This window comes from Ammospiza caudacuta, chromosome 3 (genome assembly GCF_027887145.1).
Source record: "Ammospiza caudacuta isolate bAmmCau1 chromosome 3, bAmmCau1.pri, whole genome shotgun sequence".
Classification (NCBI taxonomy): domain Eukaryota; kingdom Metazoa; phylum Chordata; class Aves; order Passeriformes; family Passerellidae; genus Ammospiza; species Ammospiza caudacuta.
This window is the reverse complement of record NC_080595.1, coordinates 60,941,412-60,961,255: the sequence shown is the minus strand read 5'-3', so window position 1 is coordinate 60,961,255 and position 19,844 is coordinate 60,941,412. Positions and strand designations below refer to the sequence as shown.

Here is a 19,844-nt window from a genome sequence, read left to right as displayed (position 1 = left end):
TTGGTATACAGAAGTTGCAGCCATGATGTTGTGGCTCAAAGCTGGTTCCTTGCTGATTTTGCTGGAGCTTTGAGTATAGGAGTCCATCTACTCTGAGCAGCTTGCAGGACTGGCACTCTACATAAACATCCCAGTGCTGGCAAACAAACCCTTCTGAAGGGAAGGGCAGCAAGCAACCTGCACACAACAGATGAACAAAAGACAAAACTCTTGTCAAAACCTATGAGCAGAACACATCTACATGTAAGAAAGGGATCCTATGACATTAAATGTTTGAAAGAGCAGCTTGATTCTTGAAGTTCCAATCTCTGCTGCAGCTGTTTTGCACCAGATGAAGAGGGTGGAGAGGACTGAATCAAGGCAGAGGTGCCTATCACAACAGACAACTATAAAGGTGCCTCCTGAAAACCTGTACCAGAAATCAGGGAATGAAAGCTTCATCTCTCCTAACAGCTCTGCAAGTTATAGACTACGTGGAACTCTGTAGGCTGCAGCTCAGAGTTAGAACACCAGAGAGCTAAGAGTTACTGGGGGGACAGAGAATGTTGTTCATGGGTCCCGAGAGTTCATCGCGAAAGTTTCTGTAAATGGCACAAAACAAATGTTTTAAAAAGTGAAGTGGTTAAATATCTGAATTTCTAAAGTCTAAAAAACATGACTGAAGCAACCAAAGCTCTGCTATAACACACCTACATGCTATCTTCTGTTCCTTCTTCTGAAGTTCCAATTTCTAATTGCCACATTTTTGCAAGTCTCCCCCAAGCAGCAGCTTTCTTCTGAAGTTGCTTATTTCCCCCTCTCAGACCTCCTCTTGTTTCTATTCCCCACATGCAGCAGTTTTGTTCCTAAAGCATGTACGCTAAACTCCAAGCAATAAACCCCCTTGACTGAACTAACAGTATATTTTTACAAGTGCAGGTGTACTTAAAATAAGTCAATTTGTTTGCAATATTCTGTATGGGCACTGGACACAATGCTAAGGGGAAAACCCTGGAGTACCAATCTTTACATGAATCCCTCCACTAGTCAGAACATATTTCTATCCCCTCCCAATTTCCACATCCATAAAATAGGTTGCACTGCATACATACTAATTTCATACGTGCTGGAACAGGATCATTAAAAAACCCCATCACTCTTTGTGTTTACCAAACAAGTGTTTTTGCTCTAGTCTGTTCCCGCCTTCAACGAAGTATTTCCTATTCACCTGAGTAATTAGAGCAGAAGGATGTAGTGAATGAAGTGCCTCATTATCAAGTTTGCATCCATGGTTCCTGCAGAATGACTACCATGCCGGCTATTTTTCATAGCTGTCTGCTTTTGCTTGCAGTGGGCCATTGTTAACCCTAAATGATCCTGACATTCAATTCTCCGTCAGACAATTGCGTCCAGCCGGCAGATTTAGTTCACTAGTCAACAGAGACTTTCGGTTGTCATGTTCCTCTGTGTTCTCATTAGCCCTTGTTTGACTGTGATCCATCCCCTACTGCCTTCTGAATTAAGTGATGCTACAAATACACTTATTATGTTTTATGATGTCTGCTCCTCAAATTATTTTAAGGAAAAAACTAAATGCAATTTGATGGCTATTGGGAAACACAGGAAAAACACGGCCACACATTTTCTTCTGCGTTGCTGATTTACACACAGTTCTCAATATCTCTGCCCTATCATAAAAACATAATAGCCACTCTATGGTGTAACCACACACACAAAACCTACAAACACTAGAACAACGAAAGACCCACGATGCTGCTATTGCCAGGCAGCTATGAATGTCTAATATTCACACTTTTTAAAGCAACATTTTATCTGGTTTCTTCCAGCAATGAACTCATGTCACTCTCTAAGGAAGTGTCACAGAGACTTTTATAACTCTTGAATTTTAATTCACACATCATGGCTCAGGGAACAATTTTGCAGGACACTGTAATGCTTCATCTAATAAAAAAAGAAAATTTTCAGTAGGCAATCTGAATCCTTCTGGAATTCTTTCCTTCCACTGAAATTTAAGTCCTCTAAGTACTTAAGCAATATTCAGCAAATATACATGATATTCACTCTAAAGTGATTTTAGAAAATATGTAGATTGCATATTTTCTAAAATCACAGAAATAAGAAGCTTTATATAAAGTTTTTTAATAAAAAACTTCCTTTTAAACCATTAAAGCATTTAAAAGTTTTATCCTTTTTTTGAAAATTTAAAATCCCAACAGCAATATCGGAAGAATAAAAACTCTACTGATACCAAAAAGCAGTTCTTCTAAAAATGAATGCATCGACCATATTTTTGAACAAAAGGTAAAAGCTGTCTTTGCCATTGTGCCACACTCATAATTTGTTAAAGAGATTTTAGGGTGAAGGCTCCAATTTTAATACTGAAGGATCATAAACCTTTTTAAATTTTAGATATTTTTGTTCCTTTTCTGTGAAATGAATGCAGAAAACTAGCACCACAGTGACACTCTGTATAAAGTAGAAGAAGTCTCTAACCAACCATGTGGTAGGGAAGAAAAAAAATTATAGAAGCAAAACAAAAGCTACTGCAATTACAAGAAAACATTATGAAAAGTTTATTTTCAACTCCTGCATTTTCATGTTTGGCTCTTATCTGATTCCTTCTGCTTAATTGTTTTTTGGAACTGTGCCTTGGAAGACACTACTGCTGCCTCTCCTCTCAATTTGGAAAGTGTGGCAAAGCAGCTCTATTCAGCTTCAGAGCAGTGAACATAATTGGAGCCCTAGTTCGCAAGCATGAAAGGAGGTGCTGTGCCTTTGATTAGAACTACCATCTCTCCGTGGTGTTTATCTGAAGTGTTATTTCTGTCTTCAGTGTCGACAATGGCAAATTAACATTTTACAATGCTTTCCAATGAGCTCCCAGATCTTGGCTACTGCTCAGCTCTTCCTGATGTCACGCTCTGCCCTTGTTTTAAATGTGACCCAGGACATTTTAAGAAATGTAAGATGTGGAGATTTTTCCCCATTATAAAATCTCTAAATGGCACATGTCACACAGGATGATGAGCTGGAACACACTGCAGGAACATAAGAGGTGGGGAGCCTGGTCAGAATCAGGCAGCCCCAGGAGTGAGGTAATTTTACACCACCTCTGACTGGGGAAAGAGACATTACTAAGTTTCCAGTACACACACGCAAGCCCCATTTAGGGCAAGGCTCCATGCACACACTCCAGGCAGAGCAAAGTTAGGACTGCTAGCAAATAGCAACTACCAGTGGGGGGAAAAGAGAGGATTTGCTGCTGTGCTTTACTAAAAAGAAAAAAAGTTTACAGATTTTTCTGGCTTCAAAACATGTGCAAGGAAGATATTACAATATACAGCAACTAGTCCTCTGCATCTGGCTGCATTTCACACATCAGTGCCCAGCATTGTTATTTTCACTTCTTTTTTTAATGGAATCAAGTGCCCTGTCTACTAAATAAGGGCTTTCTAATTTTATGTTATTTATTGCTTCAGAGGGGGAGGAGAAAGAATTTCCTAGCAGAGTAAAAATAAACTAGACATCATCAGCCAGAAAAAATACCAACACTAACTGATAGAAAGTGTTTTGTTTAATATAAAACATAATTTATTTAACACCATAGTAAATTAGTGAAGTCATTAGTAAAAGTTCACAAAATAATACTCAAGTAAAAAAATAGAGTAATGATGCTTACAAGTGAATAAGGACTACAAGTAAAACAAACAGCATAGTTGGATATGAAATATTTCATTCAGACAAAAGAAAGTATATTTGGCAAGACTGCTGCCAAAGCAGCCAGGAACTCTGACAAAACTGCAATGAATCTTTACTATGTGCAGCACACCTCCTTTGAAAAATACAACTGCCTGGAATTTGCAACACTAATTAATTTTTATAAGAACAAGTAGTCCTACTGAAGACAATGTAGTTGCATAGGTAGCTACTCCACAACTCCCTTCAAAGCTGCAAAATGCAGTCCAAACATGTATTTGATGTCAGGAAAATATTTTTTAAAGGCTTGTGTTTTCAGGTACACCTTAATGTCAGCACTCCTTTGGTATTTTACCATCCTGAACACTCTTCTATTTAACTTACATCATACTTCAAAATGCTACTTTAATAACTTATGTAGTGGTCGGGCATGTTTTGCTCTAGATCACACTTTTTCACTTGATTCTTTGCTTGCCATGGATTGATCAACAGCCTACACAAATGCCTAAGTGACAGTTTAATCAGATATCAAATTAGGAAACATTGTATTTGACATTTTCAGTTCTTTTCCAGTCCAGTGAGGAGCTGAACCTTCAAGTTCTGTTGAGTTCAAGGAAGCCAGGGCAAAAGTCATCCAAAACAGGTTTGTACTATTGATAAGTCACAACTGGTACCATTTTGCATATTTAAGTATTTTAATTTATTTGTTTGTTGTTAATCCTGCAAGAGAGATCATAATTGCAGCCTTCAACGCGTGTAATGAACATCACCCCAGCATTCAGAAATAAATTACGCCTCTGCGTCATGGTGCTCCAGCTCAAAGGCAATATTTGTCCTTCCACTTGTGCTTAAGTTTGAGCCTCTTGCTGCCTTTTTCTTCTTCTTCAATTCCACCCCACGGGATGCAGGTTCGTTTTCAACACCATTAGTTGTAACTGATGACAGAGGAGTATCGACGCTCATTAAGTTGTGCTGATTTTCTCTCTCATTCCTTTGTATCCTTTTCTTCTTTTTCTTTGTACCTCTAGAGGAAGGTGGATATAAAAAGAGTAAAAGAAACACAAAGTTAGCCCAAATTTAGAGCTTTTTCCACCTACAGCTGATGTGTTAGAGCAATTGTCTGCCTGTCCTCTTGAGCACAATGCTGAAACAACTACAAAAACTACTGTTCCACAGCAGAACAAAGGCAGAAAAACCATGAAGACAAAATATGAGACCACTCCACTAGTCTACTTTTTATCATAGCATTGCTTTGAAAAGAACTGCTCATGATCTTAAAAATCAGCTCGTCTTGATCAACAGACAACAGATGCAATTAAAAAATACAAATTACCAGTCTCCTCCTCTCATAAAAGCAATTGCACTTGTTTTTTTTCCACTTTCCTAAGCTCAGACACCAAAATACTTACAATTATGTAGATATTCCTGGTTTATTTATGCAACAAGAATAAGACACACAGTCCAAGTGCCTAAGATTAGTTTTTCCATTTTAATATACCTGAACAAGGACAGAGTCGGAAATGGCTTTAATGTCTATTTATTTCTGCTTATCAGCCTTCATACAGTGCCAAAAGGATTGGTCAAACTTCTGTATTCCAGTTGATGCCTCTAACTGGTCTTGCACATGATGGCAGGGATTATGCAGATGTTACACCACTTTTATCACAAATTCCCACTCTTGGCAAAAGTTCCAACTTTAACTATAAATATGTAACAATACCTCAACTCTGACCTTTCAAAGGAAGGTACTGTCTTTGCTCAAAATTTGTATTGTGCCTAGCACAAAAGGCTCTTGGTTTATGACCTGAACTGTTTAATACTGCTGAAACACATCAGCAAAAGGATGAATCAAAACTGAAGAATGTAATGTGTGTCTTTTCCATAAAAATGGTGTTAAAAGTGCTGCACTGTTGATGATACTGTCCTAATGTAATTGGGTTTTATGGATGAAAATGTTTACACATCAGCCTTGCTAATGAACTGATGAATGTCTGTCTGTACTTGGAACTTTTTTTAAAGCTAAACTGTATACTCATGAATATGTGGATTGCTGCAGCTTGAGTACTAGAACATCCTAAGGAAAAGGTTTGAGAGTCTAAGAACCTCTGTGTCAGGATTCCTAGAACAATTTGAGGAGTGCTGCTGCATGAGGAAACTAGGGTACAGAGCCATAATTATTCAGTGTTGTAAGTGCCAGTGTACCAAACCCAGTGTTCAGCTGGGTCTTGTGTAAATTTATGCAGAGCACTACCTAGTGCAGCTCAAGGAAACCACACAATGGGAACACACCTAAGGACATAATGGCTGTGCTGACAAGTAGCAGCTAACCATTACTATTCAAAGGGTAAGGTTACTATGCTATTTCCAATATAAAGGTAGTCTAATTTTGAGAAGCAGTTCTCATCTTTTTATTATTTGAACATCAGATGTGTCAAAACTTAGACTAAAATAACTTAGCATAATTTCACTATTTCTTCTATCATGTGTCTTCTTCATGCAAGACACATGAACTGCTTGGCTAAAATAAAGATCTACTACCATCTTGTATAAAATCTGTTTTACTATTGTAAAACCTTATTTCCCACCCAGAAATTCTCAAAAACCAGATATTTCATAAGGACTTGTCATTCATGTTCTTTTACAGTAGGTATTGTGGCTGTAGTGAACAATACTGTTCTAATAAACAAAGCAGTAAACATTCATTTGGCTTAGCAAGTTGTGCAGGTATTAAAGTTTCACTTCTCCATACTGAAAGTGTGTACTTGACAACCACTGGATTCTTAGGAATTATGCAGTAAATAAATTTCATATCATATATATCAGTGTGACATGAATCTTAAGTGTATTTTCACAGAAAACAGGAAAAAAACAGCATGTTTTAGGTGGAGCAACCATTTAAGTACAGATTGGACTGGATCTCAATTCACATTGATATTGCTGTTAGATGCTGAAATATAAACCTTTTCCAGTTAGGATGGCAACACTTGCATGTATGTAAATTTTTAGGGGTATTTCAAGACACATTGACTGCAGTGACCAAGAAAACTAGAGTCCTGGAAGGTCATGTTTTTGGTAAAAGTAAAGTGAGAGTTTTCTTGAAAAATAGGCAGCCCTCTTTCTGAGCTGTTTTATTACCTGATGTGTGCTGTATAAATACCTATAAACTGAAATACTGACAGTTGTTCACACTAGTGGCATCAGCAGTGTCAGAGGATTCTTTTCTAGCTTCAAAATAAGGCAACAGATTGTAGTCTTTTCTGAAAAAACCCTGGTCCATGTGGTCACTGCTGTGAAGTGCTATGTCATGGAGCATGCATGATTCAGACTGGAATCTCCATGATGCTCCTGCTCCCTATGGTTCAGAATGAAGGAGCACATTCCAGTGATTCAAGCACATAGGTGTCTTCTCTCACTTTTTTGAAAAGTAACTGAAGTAATTTTTGGGCTCTATTTCTTCAGTGTGACACCTTTTCAGGATAGCCCTAGCTTCAATTGAAATGAAAATTTGTATTTGGTTTGACCCAAAATTCTTGAATCTTCTTAAATCATTTGTGATTCCACATTTTAAATCTCTGGTCCCACATTTTTCAGTGGATGCTCTGGAAATGTCACTCAAAATAATTTTTTTCCTGAAGTCCTACCAATGGAGTTGAGTTATCCCAAATTTTTGATACTGACTTCTAACAGACTGTGTCAACTGTCACAATAACTCTGCTTTTAAGGCATTTCCTTCTTTAATGAATATAACACTAGAATAGTTGTGTCCAAAATTCAACACTGAATTCTTTCAATGTGTGGTTGCACAGCCCACTCCTCATCATGATTGAGAGTTAAACTTTCCACTCACAATTTCTTTTCAAATTGAGAGACAGCTGGAGATACAAAATTCAGAATTTGTATCTACTAATAATCTACATAATCTAAATAATCTACATAATGCTGTAAATGCAGATACACACCTGAAAAGGCAGGTTCAAATGAGGTATGTATCTGCGTTTGCAGCATAATGTCGATTATTTATATGAGGAAGGAACCAGTCTGGAAAATGATCAGTGAAATAACTTTGCTTAGGTGACAGATACAATGGCAAGCATGGGAAGTATTTTCAGATATCAATTTTTGAAGCAAAAAAGATTGCAAAAGTTAAAGATATTGTGGAAGCTCCTGTTCAAAATGCTGAGATCTTATCTGCTTACAGCTTTCACGCAACAGAGAGCTACGATTTTTAAGAAATGCAAGCGTCATCATCAAAGGTGCTGCTGGCATCTTTTTAGAATGTGAAAGCCTTTTGGAATTTACATTAATTAACTTTTAGAAGGTGTCTGCAGCAATAAATCCTAATATACAGCTAAGGTAAGCCAGTGAGCAACCACATATCCCAGAGTTTTGACTGCCATGTACATTATAGTCCTTGCTCTTCTGGTGATGGCATATGTGTATGAACTGTTATTTGCTCCACATTTTGGGTGTGAAGCACTCTCCCACTGATCACCCTAAAGCTAACTTCTTGTTTTGCTTGAGAAAAAAATCAACCCTTCCAACCTTTCTCACAGTTTTCAAACAACAGTTGTAGGAATAACACTGCAAATTGTTAAAAGCATTTCTTGCTTACTGTGTTGCAGCTGAGTCTCTATCTGTGTCATGTCTGGAGGTAAATTTCAGGTCCCCTGACTTACTGGTGACTGGTGACATCTGTAAAAGAGACAATACAAGCAGGAAGGTAAAAAGACGACAGACAACAGGGCCAACATGTGCACAGAAAACCCACCAGCTTCCTGAATAAGGAGAGAATATACCTCGTTTGAAAAAGAATGTCTATCAGCCATAAAATGTTAACTCCTGTGTGGTTACAAACAAGGAAACAGTGCCCTGCTACAAAAAAAAAAAAAAAAAAAAAAAAAGGCTGCTTGCAAATGAAAGACAGTTTTCAAGTATGTGTAGAAACAAGAGGTTATGAATCTGCTTGAAGCCAGCTTAAAACATACATTGTTTTAAAAGAATTATTTGTGCTTCTACAAATAAAAAAGCAGAATGCTAGTAAGCCTTCTTATCGCATAGTTTTCACGAGAAAAACCTGTATTTTTTAATCCTGCAAGTTTCATTCAAAAGCAGTTCAAATCACTCCAGGTTACCTTGTAGTTCAGGGCTAAAATTTCCCCAAATCTGGAGAAGTAGATTCTGTCACTTCCAAAGTAATTAGAGGGTCTCTGTACAACTTGCTCCCTCTACAAATAAACCTAATTCTAACAGGTCTCAAACCTAATGGAAGAATTCCCATAAGGAAATATGAATGCCCTTTCTGAGTCTTCGGGGACAGATTATTTTATTAGTTCAATAGTATTTTTCTGCTGACTTACAATAAACAGGATGAAGCTCCCATTGACTCACTGAATTCATACATTTACACTGCACACAACCACCATGTTCAAACATTAGTCATTAGAATTAGTCTGCTGTAAAAACACAGATTGCTGGATTAGTTTAGACAAAAGTCAGCCGATTAGAATACAATAATGCAGCACTGGCAGGGCTAGGAAGAAAAATCATCTACTTCACACACAAAATCCTTCTTAATACAGTAATAAACTTGAGACTAAGTCAATGGTAAAAGTAAACACAAAAGAAGGAAATATAATACCACTGATATGAAAAATACAAGGGAGTGTTGTAAAGGGAATGACTCCAAGTAATTAATACTTCCTTCAGCATTTATAACCTTGTCGTTCCTTGCCATACATACAACCATTAGTTCATTCTGCTTGCAGTGAAAACAAAATATTTTTCAGAAAATCCTGTGTGAATGATGTTGAACCATTTTACCCACATTCTTGAGCAAATATTACGGAATCTTCTCACTATACAATTACTATAATCAAATATAAACCATTCCAAAGAACTGTAGAATTCCCTGAAGTGCTGCTACAGAAGACTGACCTCTTATAAAAAATACACTAAGATTTTGAATACTTTCAGATACCTAAACACAGAAAATTATCCTTGTTTTACAGTTAGAAGCTTAAAGTATCCACTAAATTAAGCTGCTTAACTGAAAATTCTTATGATCTGTTTTAAAAAGAACTCATCACATAGCCTTTCATATATTAAAGCCCAGCTTTTTAGTATGAGTACCAAGGAAAGAGGAGCACACATTTGGAGGCCTTCAGATAGCTGTTCATCTCACATGGCAACTCATGAGAATTCCTAGGTCTGTGGAGACCCAACAGTCCAAAGTACTGTTTATGACAGCTTTCTTACTTCATTCCTACAAACTTTCAAGCATGCAATAAAGGAGGAACTAGATACTAGATCTTTATGAATCAGATCTCGCTGCCACTACCTGCTTTTGTCCGTCCCACACACCTTTGTGCCCCTCAGTCTACTACCTGACCTTCTTTTCCCATCTTAGTGACGTTAAGAAGTAGCAGTACTGAAGAAACAAAGGGATCAGGGGCAGATGCAAGGAGCTGGTGAAACAATGTGATGAAGCATCAGGAGGAAGAAGTGGAGGCTGGGAAAACATGCAGATCTTCAGCAAAGGATGTGTGGTAACACACACTGGGAACTCACTAAGGGCATGTCAATGTCAGGAGCAAGCCAGGGAAGGCTGGAATATGGAGGAGCTGAAGAGGCTGTTGATCTCATCTTTGTTCATTTCTAAACATCTCAATCACTTGTTATGCATGGGCAGATCTCCCAGGAAGCTCCAAACAGCTCTGCACTATCATCACTGCCTCTGTACGAAGATGCAGTAAAGCTGGTGCTGGAACAAGCATGGTGTGAGCCATGACACTCCTCCAGATCACAGAGCTTAAATATTAATATAGCATTATTAGGGCAGTGTTTGCTTTAAAGAAAAACACCCTAATGTTTCAGACACTTCTGAATATTTTTCTGTTCACAAGAACAAATGCTGAACACAGTACAAAAAATTCAGCTTATTTTTATAGTGCCACTAACAGTGTTCAATTTTGTTGCCATGTTCTAATTCTCCCCCTGTTTGTGAGATATAGCCCACCAGAAGAAGAGAACATTAGTTCATGTCAACTGTAGAAGCTTGGCTTTTCCAAAGGGTTTTTTTGCTTTATGATCTTAGAAGGGAAAATTGTAATAAAATACATATTGTCCTTTTCTAAAGGGCTTGCTTGCTTTACAGCTCTTTCATTTCATACTTAACATTCTCTCTTGCTTCCACATAAGAAGCAACCAAAGCAATATAAATAAAGGCAAAATACACAAAAGCATATCAAGTTCCTGATCCCTGCTATAGAATCCACAGCAGTAAATCAAGCACTAAACCCTTCCTCTGCAACTTGTGGGAGCAATCAGGTATTCCAGAACACACTTTCTAAAAGAACCTGAAGCAGAGGACATCTAAAGGAAATACTAAAGACATAGTCCCATCTAAATCCATGTTTCTGGGGGTGCTTTCCTCTAGGCTGTGCAGAGTTGTCCCTAAGATTGGTCTGCAGAGATTCTCTGGCTGACTAGGAGGTAGATGGACAGAATAGAATGGTGCAGGGAATCTATTCAGATGACTCAAGCCATGACAGTAAATGAATTTGCTCCACAGCCTACAGAGCAACTCTCCCAGAGAAGCTGTTTCTACAGAACTTCATCTAATTAAAAACTCATTGGATCACAGATGGCAAGAATGAACATGTCTCTGTGCCTTTTCATGCTTGTCTTTAGGACACTACACTCAGTGCTAACCCTCTATCTTGTTTTCTATTGTGCAGTCCATGGATAAAAGATTCACAGCCACGTATTTAACTACCCAAAACTATGCCAATGCCTGCTGTCAAAACTGTTCTAACAAGTCAAGTTCAGGAGAAATGTGACACCACACCTCCCTCATCACTTTCTCCCCTGCTATTCTGCATCCATCCACACATTTCCCCATTAAATGAACAACTGGCAGAGACCTTTGCTACCAGAATTACATATATTTATTTCGTCATGATCTTCCTATTTAAAATGCAATTAACTTACAATTACCTTCCCCCCTTTCAGTGTTTTTAAAGAACAACCCTGTGTAAATCAGACTGACCAGATTCTGGCCCTTATATCTAACAGTATTAGCTTAGATCAAGTGAGAATCTAGAAGAACCATGGCTCAGTATACAAGACAGACATTGGCATGAATTTCTCTCTTTTGCATACAGGGAAAAATCTGTTGGGTGAAAACTGTAGTCATGGCTTAACACCAGCAAATACTGCGTCTCAGAAATCAAATCAACTACATGAGTTTTTGAGGGATAACAAAAGGAGGAGGAGGAAGAGTGGAGACAAGATACTTCAGATTGAAGCAGTATGGTTTAGAACACCTGTTTTCACTCTTAATGATTTGGCCTCTGGGAATTTATATGGGATCACAGCTTTGCATCAACATTTGCATTAAAAAGTTCAATTTTCTTCAGAAAGAGGCTAATAGGACCCAAGGAGAAAAATGAGTAAGGGAAAAACCAGCTTGCTCCTGAGATAATATGTGTCACCAACTCAGCGGCTCAGCTTGATTCTTCCTGTCTTTAAACAGACTGGTCACCTACAGCAAATGTCTATGCATGAAGTTCCCCCTTCTCTTTTTTCCCCCAACAGGTATTAATTTTCTTATAAACCAGATACCTTTTCTATCAAGGATTCAAGTAATACTATAGACACAGGTGTAAATATTTCTTGAGACAGAACACGTAGTTACCAGGTTACCAATAAAGTAGCACCACACATGCTTAAGAGAGAGTAATTCATTCAACTTGCACGTGCAGCTGACACACTGGAGGGAAGGGATGCCATCCAGAGGCACCTCGAGAAGCTTGAGAGCTGGGTCTATGCAAACCTCATGAAGTTCAACAAAGCAAAGTACAAAGCCCTCTACCTGGGTTGTGGCAATCCCAGACACACCTACAAGCTGAGCAGAGAAGTGATTGAGTGCAGCCTTGTGGAGAAGGATTTGGGGGTGATGGGTGATGACAAACTCAACATCAGCTAGCCATGTGTGCTCACAGCCCAGAAGGGCTGTATCCAAAGAAGTGTGGTCAGCAGGTCATAGGAAGTGATCTGGCCTCTCTACCCTGCTCTTGTGAGACCCCACCTGTAGTGCTGTGCCCAGTTCTGGATGTGGAACTGGTGGAGCAAGTCCAGAGGAGGGTCACGAAGTTGATCAGAGGACTGGAGCACCATCCCTATGAAGACAGGCTGAGAAAGTTTGGGCTGTTCAGCCTGGAGAAGAGAAGTTGTGTGGAGAATGTGTGGAGACCTGATAACCTTTCAGTGTCTCAAGAAGGCCTACAGAGAACCTGGAGAGTAACTCTTTTTCTGTGTCCTGATTTCAGCCAGGGCAGGGTTAAATTTTGTGCAATAGCTGAGAGGGGCACAGCAAAGACCCAGATGTGATAGGACCTCATATCATTGCCAAGGGTGGGGGAAAAAGGACTCTCTTGGAGAAGGGTGTTCCTTCCAGTCCAAAACTTGGTGAGGAGAAGCCAGAACCATCTGGCACAAATTTATTGTAGCAGGTTCCACAGAGAGCATCTTTGGGTGTGAATCACTTTCTCTTTTGTACACTTTTGTTATTAACATTGCTGATGTTATTGCTCACTTTCTTATCTCATTGCTGTTTACAGTAAATTCTTCTTATCGCAACCTACAATCTTCACCTTTTGTGCCTCCAATTCTCTACTTCATTCTGGTGCAGTGGAAAGGGGGAAGGAAGCAGGAGCAAGAGAGTGGTGTGTGGACTGGGAAAGCCTCAGTGGGGGCACTGAACTGGGGAGTACTATTCCCACAACAGCCTGTAATGACAGGAAAAGGAATAATGGGTATACATGGAGAGAGGGGAAGTTTAGGTTACATATTAGGAGGGAATTTTTTACTGTGAGGGTGGAGAAACACTGAAACAGGTTGCCCAAGAAAGTTGTGGATGCCTCAACCCTGTGAGTGTTCAAAGCCAGGTCAGATAAAGCCTTGAGCAACTTGGTCTAGGGGAGGTGTCCCTGCCCATGACAGAGGGGGTTGGGAGTGGGTGATCCTTAAGGTCCATTCCAACCTCTTCACATTCTATGATTCTATCTCAAACAGTACAAACTGCATTTTAAAGGAAAAACAGAGTACTAAGAAATAGGAAATCTAAGACCTTAAAAGCTAAAATATGTTAATACTGGGTAAAGATTAAGAAAAATGGCCCATTCCTTATAGATAGTGCCATAGTAACATTTCCTTCAGATGAATGATTTCTTAAATAATGATCAAAGTAATTAGTACTTCAAAAGTAGGATTCATAAAGAAATATCTATTTTATAATGCTATTAAACAGTATATGTGGAAGAGTACACAGTAGCTTTGCAGATTGATTCTAGAAAAGCAGTTTCTTTCAGCCCAGATGTCGATACCTGCAGAAAGAGAGATCTGTAATCATATCAGCTGGGAATGAAGCCCAGTATTATGAACTTCACTACAATACATTCTAATTCAATTGAAAATCACTTTTTTCTGCTATCTCCCTGAACCTTGAAAATGAACAGAGTTCATGATGTGTCAAAAGCCTTTAGCTCTATTCACTGCAAGAGTTTCACTGTATTAATTCCTTAGTATTTCCCTCATTAGCATAATCATATCTTCCTATTTCTCCCTCCTCTTCCTAAAAGATAATCAGTCTCTGAAGTGTTCCTCAGTAACCTGAAGAAAGGTAACACTAATGGAGAAAATAGAAACTGTACAAACTATAAAATAGAAGTACTTGATGAAACTAATAGGAAAACTTCTAGCTATTATTTTTGAAATATGGAACAAGCTTTCCATGCTTTTTAAACTTTTAGATTCAATAAATAAATTTTAAGCCCACAAAATTACCCTCATGTAAACAGCTCAAGCCCAAGGGAAAGCATCAATTGCTTGGCAGGTTGGTTTCAGACACACCGGGCTACATATTCACAAAGTCTGACAAGGACCTCCTCCAGGGGAAGAAGAGTGAGACCATGAATTATTTATGTGAACAGTGATAATTCCTAACTTTGTTTAAATATACATGGAATCAAGTTTTGATGACCTTTGGGTAGATTATTCAAATTGTGCAATAATAATGTGGTTCTTGTCAGTAAGCCTTTTCTTTTTTTTTTCTATTTACATCTTGACATCATTTTCCAAAGACAAATATACCAGAAAGAATACTTTTTTACACTTTTAATGGAAGTTTTAAATTTACTATTTTGTCTATTACTACTTCCTACTATTCTCATGTAACATGGCATTGCATATTTAATATTCAAAATCCAGCTACATGTATTTCATGTAGTGAGTGGCAGGCCACTGAATTATAAAACATGTTCACAAGATCTTATAGCCAGCAGAAAACTTCTGGGGAAAAAAAAGACACTCTATCGACTTTGAAATGTTTCTGATTGGCCAAAATTTTGCAAAACCCACACTGGTTTCTAACAGAACCCTATCTGAATCCCTGTCCTTTCCACCTTCATCTTAAGGAACCTGAAAACAACACATTAACTGGAGCAGCCAGTTGATAAATCCATCTCTATTTCTTGAAATTCTTCATCAGCGCAGTGAGAACTTCACTCCATGAAATTTCAATTGGCAGTTTACATGCATGTTGTAATTAAAGATGATTATGACCTAATTTTGTGGCTCAGGAGTTAAGTAACTCCTAAGGCAGGAAAACAAGGTTTGCATAAAATTATTGTTATGAATGCAAAACTGATGGTAGAAAGTATTTTGAAAGAAAGTTCTTTGAACTAAAGCTTTTCTAGAAATTATTTGCAAAGCTTAATATTAGATCTTAAGTATTACACCCTCTTCTAATGTTAATAATTCCACTTTATTCACTCATAAAGCCCTGACGATTAGCTAGATATGCATGTGTAATATCTGCAATTTTAAAACTATTCTTAATTAGACTATCGGGTATTCCCAGTAATTAAAATCATAGTCATAGTCAATATTTTAAGTGCCTTATTTAGTCTTGAACAGTACCAAAATCTCACAAGTAATTGCTAGGATGATTTTCACAGTAACTGTTTTGCAGTCTTAACAGTGCTAAATATTTGAGTAATCCTCAAAAACACCCAGAAAGAACAATAAATATAGCAGACCTAGGTATAAGTAAGTATTTGGGAAAACATTCTTGTGTCCGAAAAAAATCCTAACTAAAATATTAATTTATATTTTACTGCTTGTGTCAACAACTTAAGCAACAACCTAATTACTCAATAAATATTTTTGGATTAAAAAAATAAAAGCTTTTCTGCAAAAGCAAGGAAAAAAAAACCCAAACCAAACAAAGCCCCAACAAAATGCAGGGTTTTACTAAATTTTTCTAATCTCCCCTATAAAGGAAATTGGCATTTCCCTTCATCAGGTCTCATACTGAAAAAAAGTGAAAGGAATAGGAAGAAAAGTTGCTGTGTCACTGCTGCAAGACAGGAACTGCCATAACCGATGAGCCCCCTCAGTGGTCATCTTAGCAGTTTTGTCTCAGAAGTCCCTGGTATTGCCTAAAGCCAAAGCCCTGTAAAACTTTCATTCATTCTAGTAAACAGCTGAATGACAAGTTGTTTCTTCTTTGCAGAACTCTGCAGCTTTTGTAAATCTATTACATTTCAAGGCATCATAAGTACTACAGAGATTTGATTCATCATTGGTTAAAGTCACTATCCTCTTGATGGTTTATACAGTGCTGATGTGACTTGAAATTTAAAAAAATCCACCAAATCGTCTTTCCCAGTCTGAAATGTCAGCCATTACCTCAGCCTAAAACATGTTATTAAAGCAATTAATCCCTATGCACACACATTTAAGAGTGTCTTGTAGTAGTTGAGCTCACCAGGGTAACAAAGCATGGCATAAACAAAATTTTCCTTCTACCAATAGCAGATGTTTTCCATTCCAGCTCTTAATGCTCCCTGATCTTGTTTAACAGCAGAAGGAAAGAAAAGTGAAAGAAAGAAGAGTGCATTGACTTCACATCAGGTATTACTTTGTATGCCCTCTCCAGTGTTCACTCTTTGCTAGTTTAATCTCATATGTATATCATATCCCCTTAAATAATTTTTTCTAGGACCTGTTTCACAATATCCCTCTAGACTCTGTATGATTTTGTACTACTCTTGGCTGCTGTGCAAGATGAAAAGCAATGTATTTGCTTGGTTTTGGACTGATACTGTACATTTGATTCATTATGTCTTTCTTGTAGACTACTACAAAATTCCAACTAATTATTAAATATGTAGTTAATTTAACTCAAGGTACAAGCAGAATTTAAGAGCATTTTAATTAAATAATATTAAAACTCATTGTTACTAAAACAAGTACTACCAATAACAAAAAAACTAGTGTTAGAAAAATAAGTTAGCCATAGACACTTGAGAAATTCTAAGCAATCAAAACTAATCAAATGTTGCTTCGCACACAGCTGAATAACAAATATGGGTTGCAAATGTTAGTAACAGTAGCTGGTGAACATAAAAGTATTGTGATACAGTAAATTGACTAAATTCCAACCAGATTAAAACAGAAAAACATGTGTGGATAACAATGACAAAGTCTAATAAAAATAGGTATAACAGCGCTTCTCTCTCTCTTCTAATCCAGGTATGAGTGAAACTGGGTGGTTTCAAAAACATCCTCTGGGATACCCTCCTTGCCTCTAGCCATGTACACAATAAATTAAAGAAATCATTAGTAATGTGATTTTTCCTATATTTATTCCAGTCTACCTTTATAGAAGTATCTGGAAGTAGAGCACCCTTGCATTTCCTGGACAATGGTTTGCCTAGGAATTTCTCAGCTACAGAGATGTAAAGGATACTTCAGATTATTTACTACTACTAGTAGTGATTTTTCAAGTATAGTTAGGAACAAAACACTGAGTAATTAAATTTATAGCAGTTGGCTTCAAGAAGACAGCCAGCTTCAACAAGATTGCCAAGTGAGTACTTCTTAAATGCTATATCTATATTCACCTACTAAAAACAGAAGCTGCACAAAAAAGGGCAGCAGAAATAGTCTTGAGGGTTTTAACCTTGAACACTGCAATGTCTTTTCCAGCCTAAATAATTCTATGATTGTATACACCATGGAGCAAAGATTAGATGAATCATTTGAGAAGTCCCCAAAAGTTGTAACTAAGCAACACAGAATATGCTTGGAGTCTTGCAAATCAGATACAAAATATTAGATTCAATTTTAGGAAAGTACATGTTCAAATAATTTGAAAGAAATCTGAGCAATACTTTTAAAGTAGTCGTGTTAGTACCATCTCAGTAAATGAAAATGAAAGTTGTGGAAAGTACACTTATTAAGGATACAAACATTTTGAAATAAAAATTTCTTAAATTCTAACAATTGTTGAACTAATTTTTAATTACTCTTTTTCTTAGCAGATATCCCATGTTTTAAGACAATCATTGGTTTTATTTCACAGAAGGGAAACATAAGCATGCAAAGTTTCTAATTCTCTGAAGAAAGGAGATTTAATTGGCCTGCTTTGCATATAGTGAAATCTCTGAAATTCAGGGGAAAAAACCCCAGTCCATAAAAATCAAATGTCCATTTATTTTCCTGGACTAAAACCTGGGTCCTGTTTCTTCTTCTTCTGTACATATTGTATATTCTGACTAACAAAAATCACAGGAAGAGGAATGCTTATGCACACATAACCTCTGTAAACTTGGAGTCAATGGGAGATTTGCCACCCATTGGAATGATGGAAGTAAGCAGGATATTTAATTGCTACATGATGAAACAGCTGATTCCACACAAGATAAATATAAACTTCTACTGGAAGTATACCTATTTGCCTGGAATGAGATCTACACTTAAGAATTTTTTACATAAAAGACCAAAAATTAATACAGTCCATGTGGTACACAAAAGACAACCTACCTCTACTTACAGAATCCTTCCTTCTCAAATTATTACCTTATCTAGTGTCAGAAAACCTTCCTCTGCTTCTGTTGGTCCTTCTGGTAGGAGAGGAGCAGAATCTGGTATTAATCCTGAAGGTTGTTCTTCATATTCTTCTAAAAAGAGGAACCACAATTCACCATTATTAGAGCTATGAAAGAATTTGTGAACCACCATGATGTTACAATCTAGCCAAAATCAGGATGTGAACAAAACCAGGTGAAAAATGTTTGAAGGCAAATTTTGAGAATTTATGAAAATTTATCCCATAAACCTTCATTTATACTAGCAAGTTTAGATTTAAATGTGATTTATATATTGGTTAATGTATAAAATCATTCAAACATTTACCTAAGAACAAAGTCCATACTGTTAGGAAGCAGTGGATACTTAACAAATGTATCTTACAGGTTTCTTTTGATTCAGTAAGATGATCATCAACTGTAATAGCAAATTATTTACCAGAGATTTTTTTTCACAATTGTACAACGGCTTCAAAAATTTTGTTTAGGTCTTGTCTTTCTTTGTTTTTCAGAACACTTTTTTAAGGCCCTCACTGAAGACTCTTCCTTCAGACTTCTCTCTGGGTTATCTTACAAGGAGAAAAGGCAGGGGAAAGTGCACAGGATGTACAAGGAGAAGACAATAGGAAAGGGCACAGTCAATCTAACTTTTAATTGACCCCATTAAGTGAGCACAGTGTTATGTGCAAGTGTTTTTTAGGAAAGAAGCTTAAATACTGGATTTCACTTTAAAGACATAGGGAAGAACTAAAAAATGGGGAAAACCATCTTGAGAAATATTGGGTTAAAAGATTTCTAAATACCAGTATAACTGATAGTTTGATAGTTTAGGAAGGCAAATGAATTTCTTGTAGTGTGCAACCACATGCTGTGTCCACAAGCTGAATATTTACACCAGCACACTGAGCATCTTTACAGCAGTGGACTAATTATTTGTTCAAAATCATCTAGGTTAGTCTGTATCAGTTTAATCAAAACTGTTTTAATGAAAAGGACCTGGTAGCAACTTCAGTGCTCAAATGTGAGATTTAACCATTACTGTTCTTTTAAAACTTACTGAAATCCAGATATTTGGGAAGTGAACATTCTCCATTAGAGCAGGGGGAAAATTAAGAGTTTGTACAAAAGCTAGATTTAATGGAAATTGCCTAAGAAAAAACCCCAAGATGTTTGTGAAATACTTTGATGTGTCCTAAAACATTGCCAAGCTGGGGC

At 37.3% G+C, this 19,844-nt stretch overlaps 1 protein-coding gene across 3 annotated transcripts in view; it reads right to left on the bottom strand.

Annotated features, from left to right (window-relative positions):
* Positions 1-3,679: 3,679 nt before the first annotated feature.
* Positions 3,680-19,844, bottom strand: part of AHI1 (Abelson helper integration site 1) — an 85,024-nt gene continuing 68,859 nt past the window's right edge. For 2 of the 3 annotated variants that reach the window (XM_058801577.1, XM_058801578.1), the window contains 3 exons: positions 18,622-18,722; positions 8,309-8,388; positions 3,680-4,720 (listed from right to left, as the gene is read on the bottom strand). In XM_058801577.1, coding sequence (XP_058657560.1) covers positions 4,486-4,720; positions 8,309-8,388; positions 18,622-18,722 — 416 coding nt within the window. In that variant the 3' untranslated portion in view covers positions 3,680-4,485. The remainder of the gene's footprint in view (positions 4,721-8,308; positions 8,389-18,621; positions 18,723-19,844) is intronic. The other variant, XM_058801579.1, reaches the window with a different exon arrangement.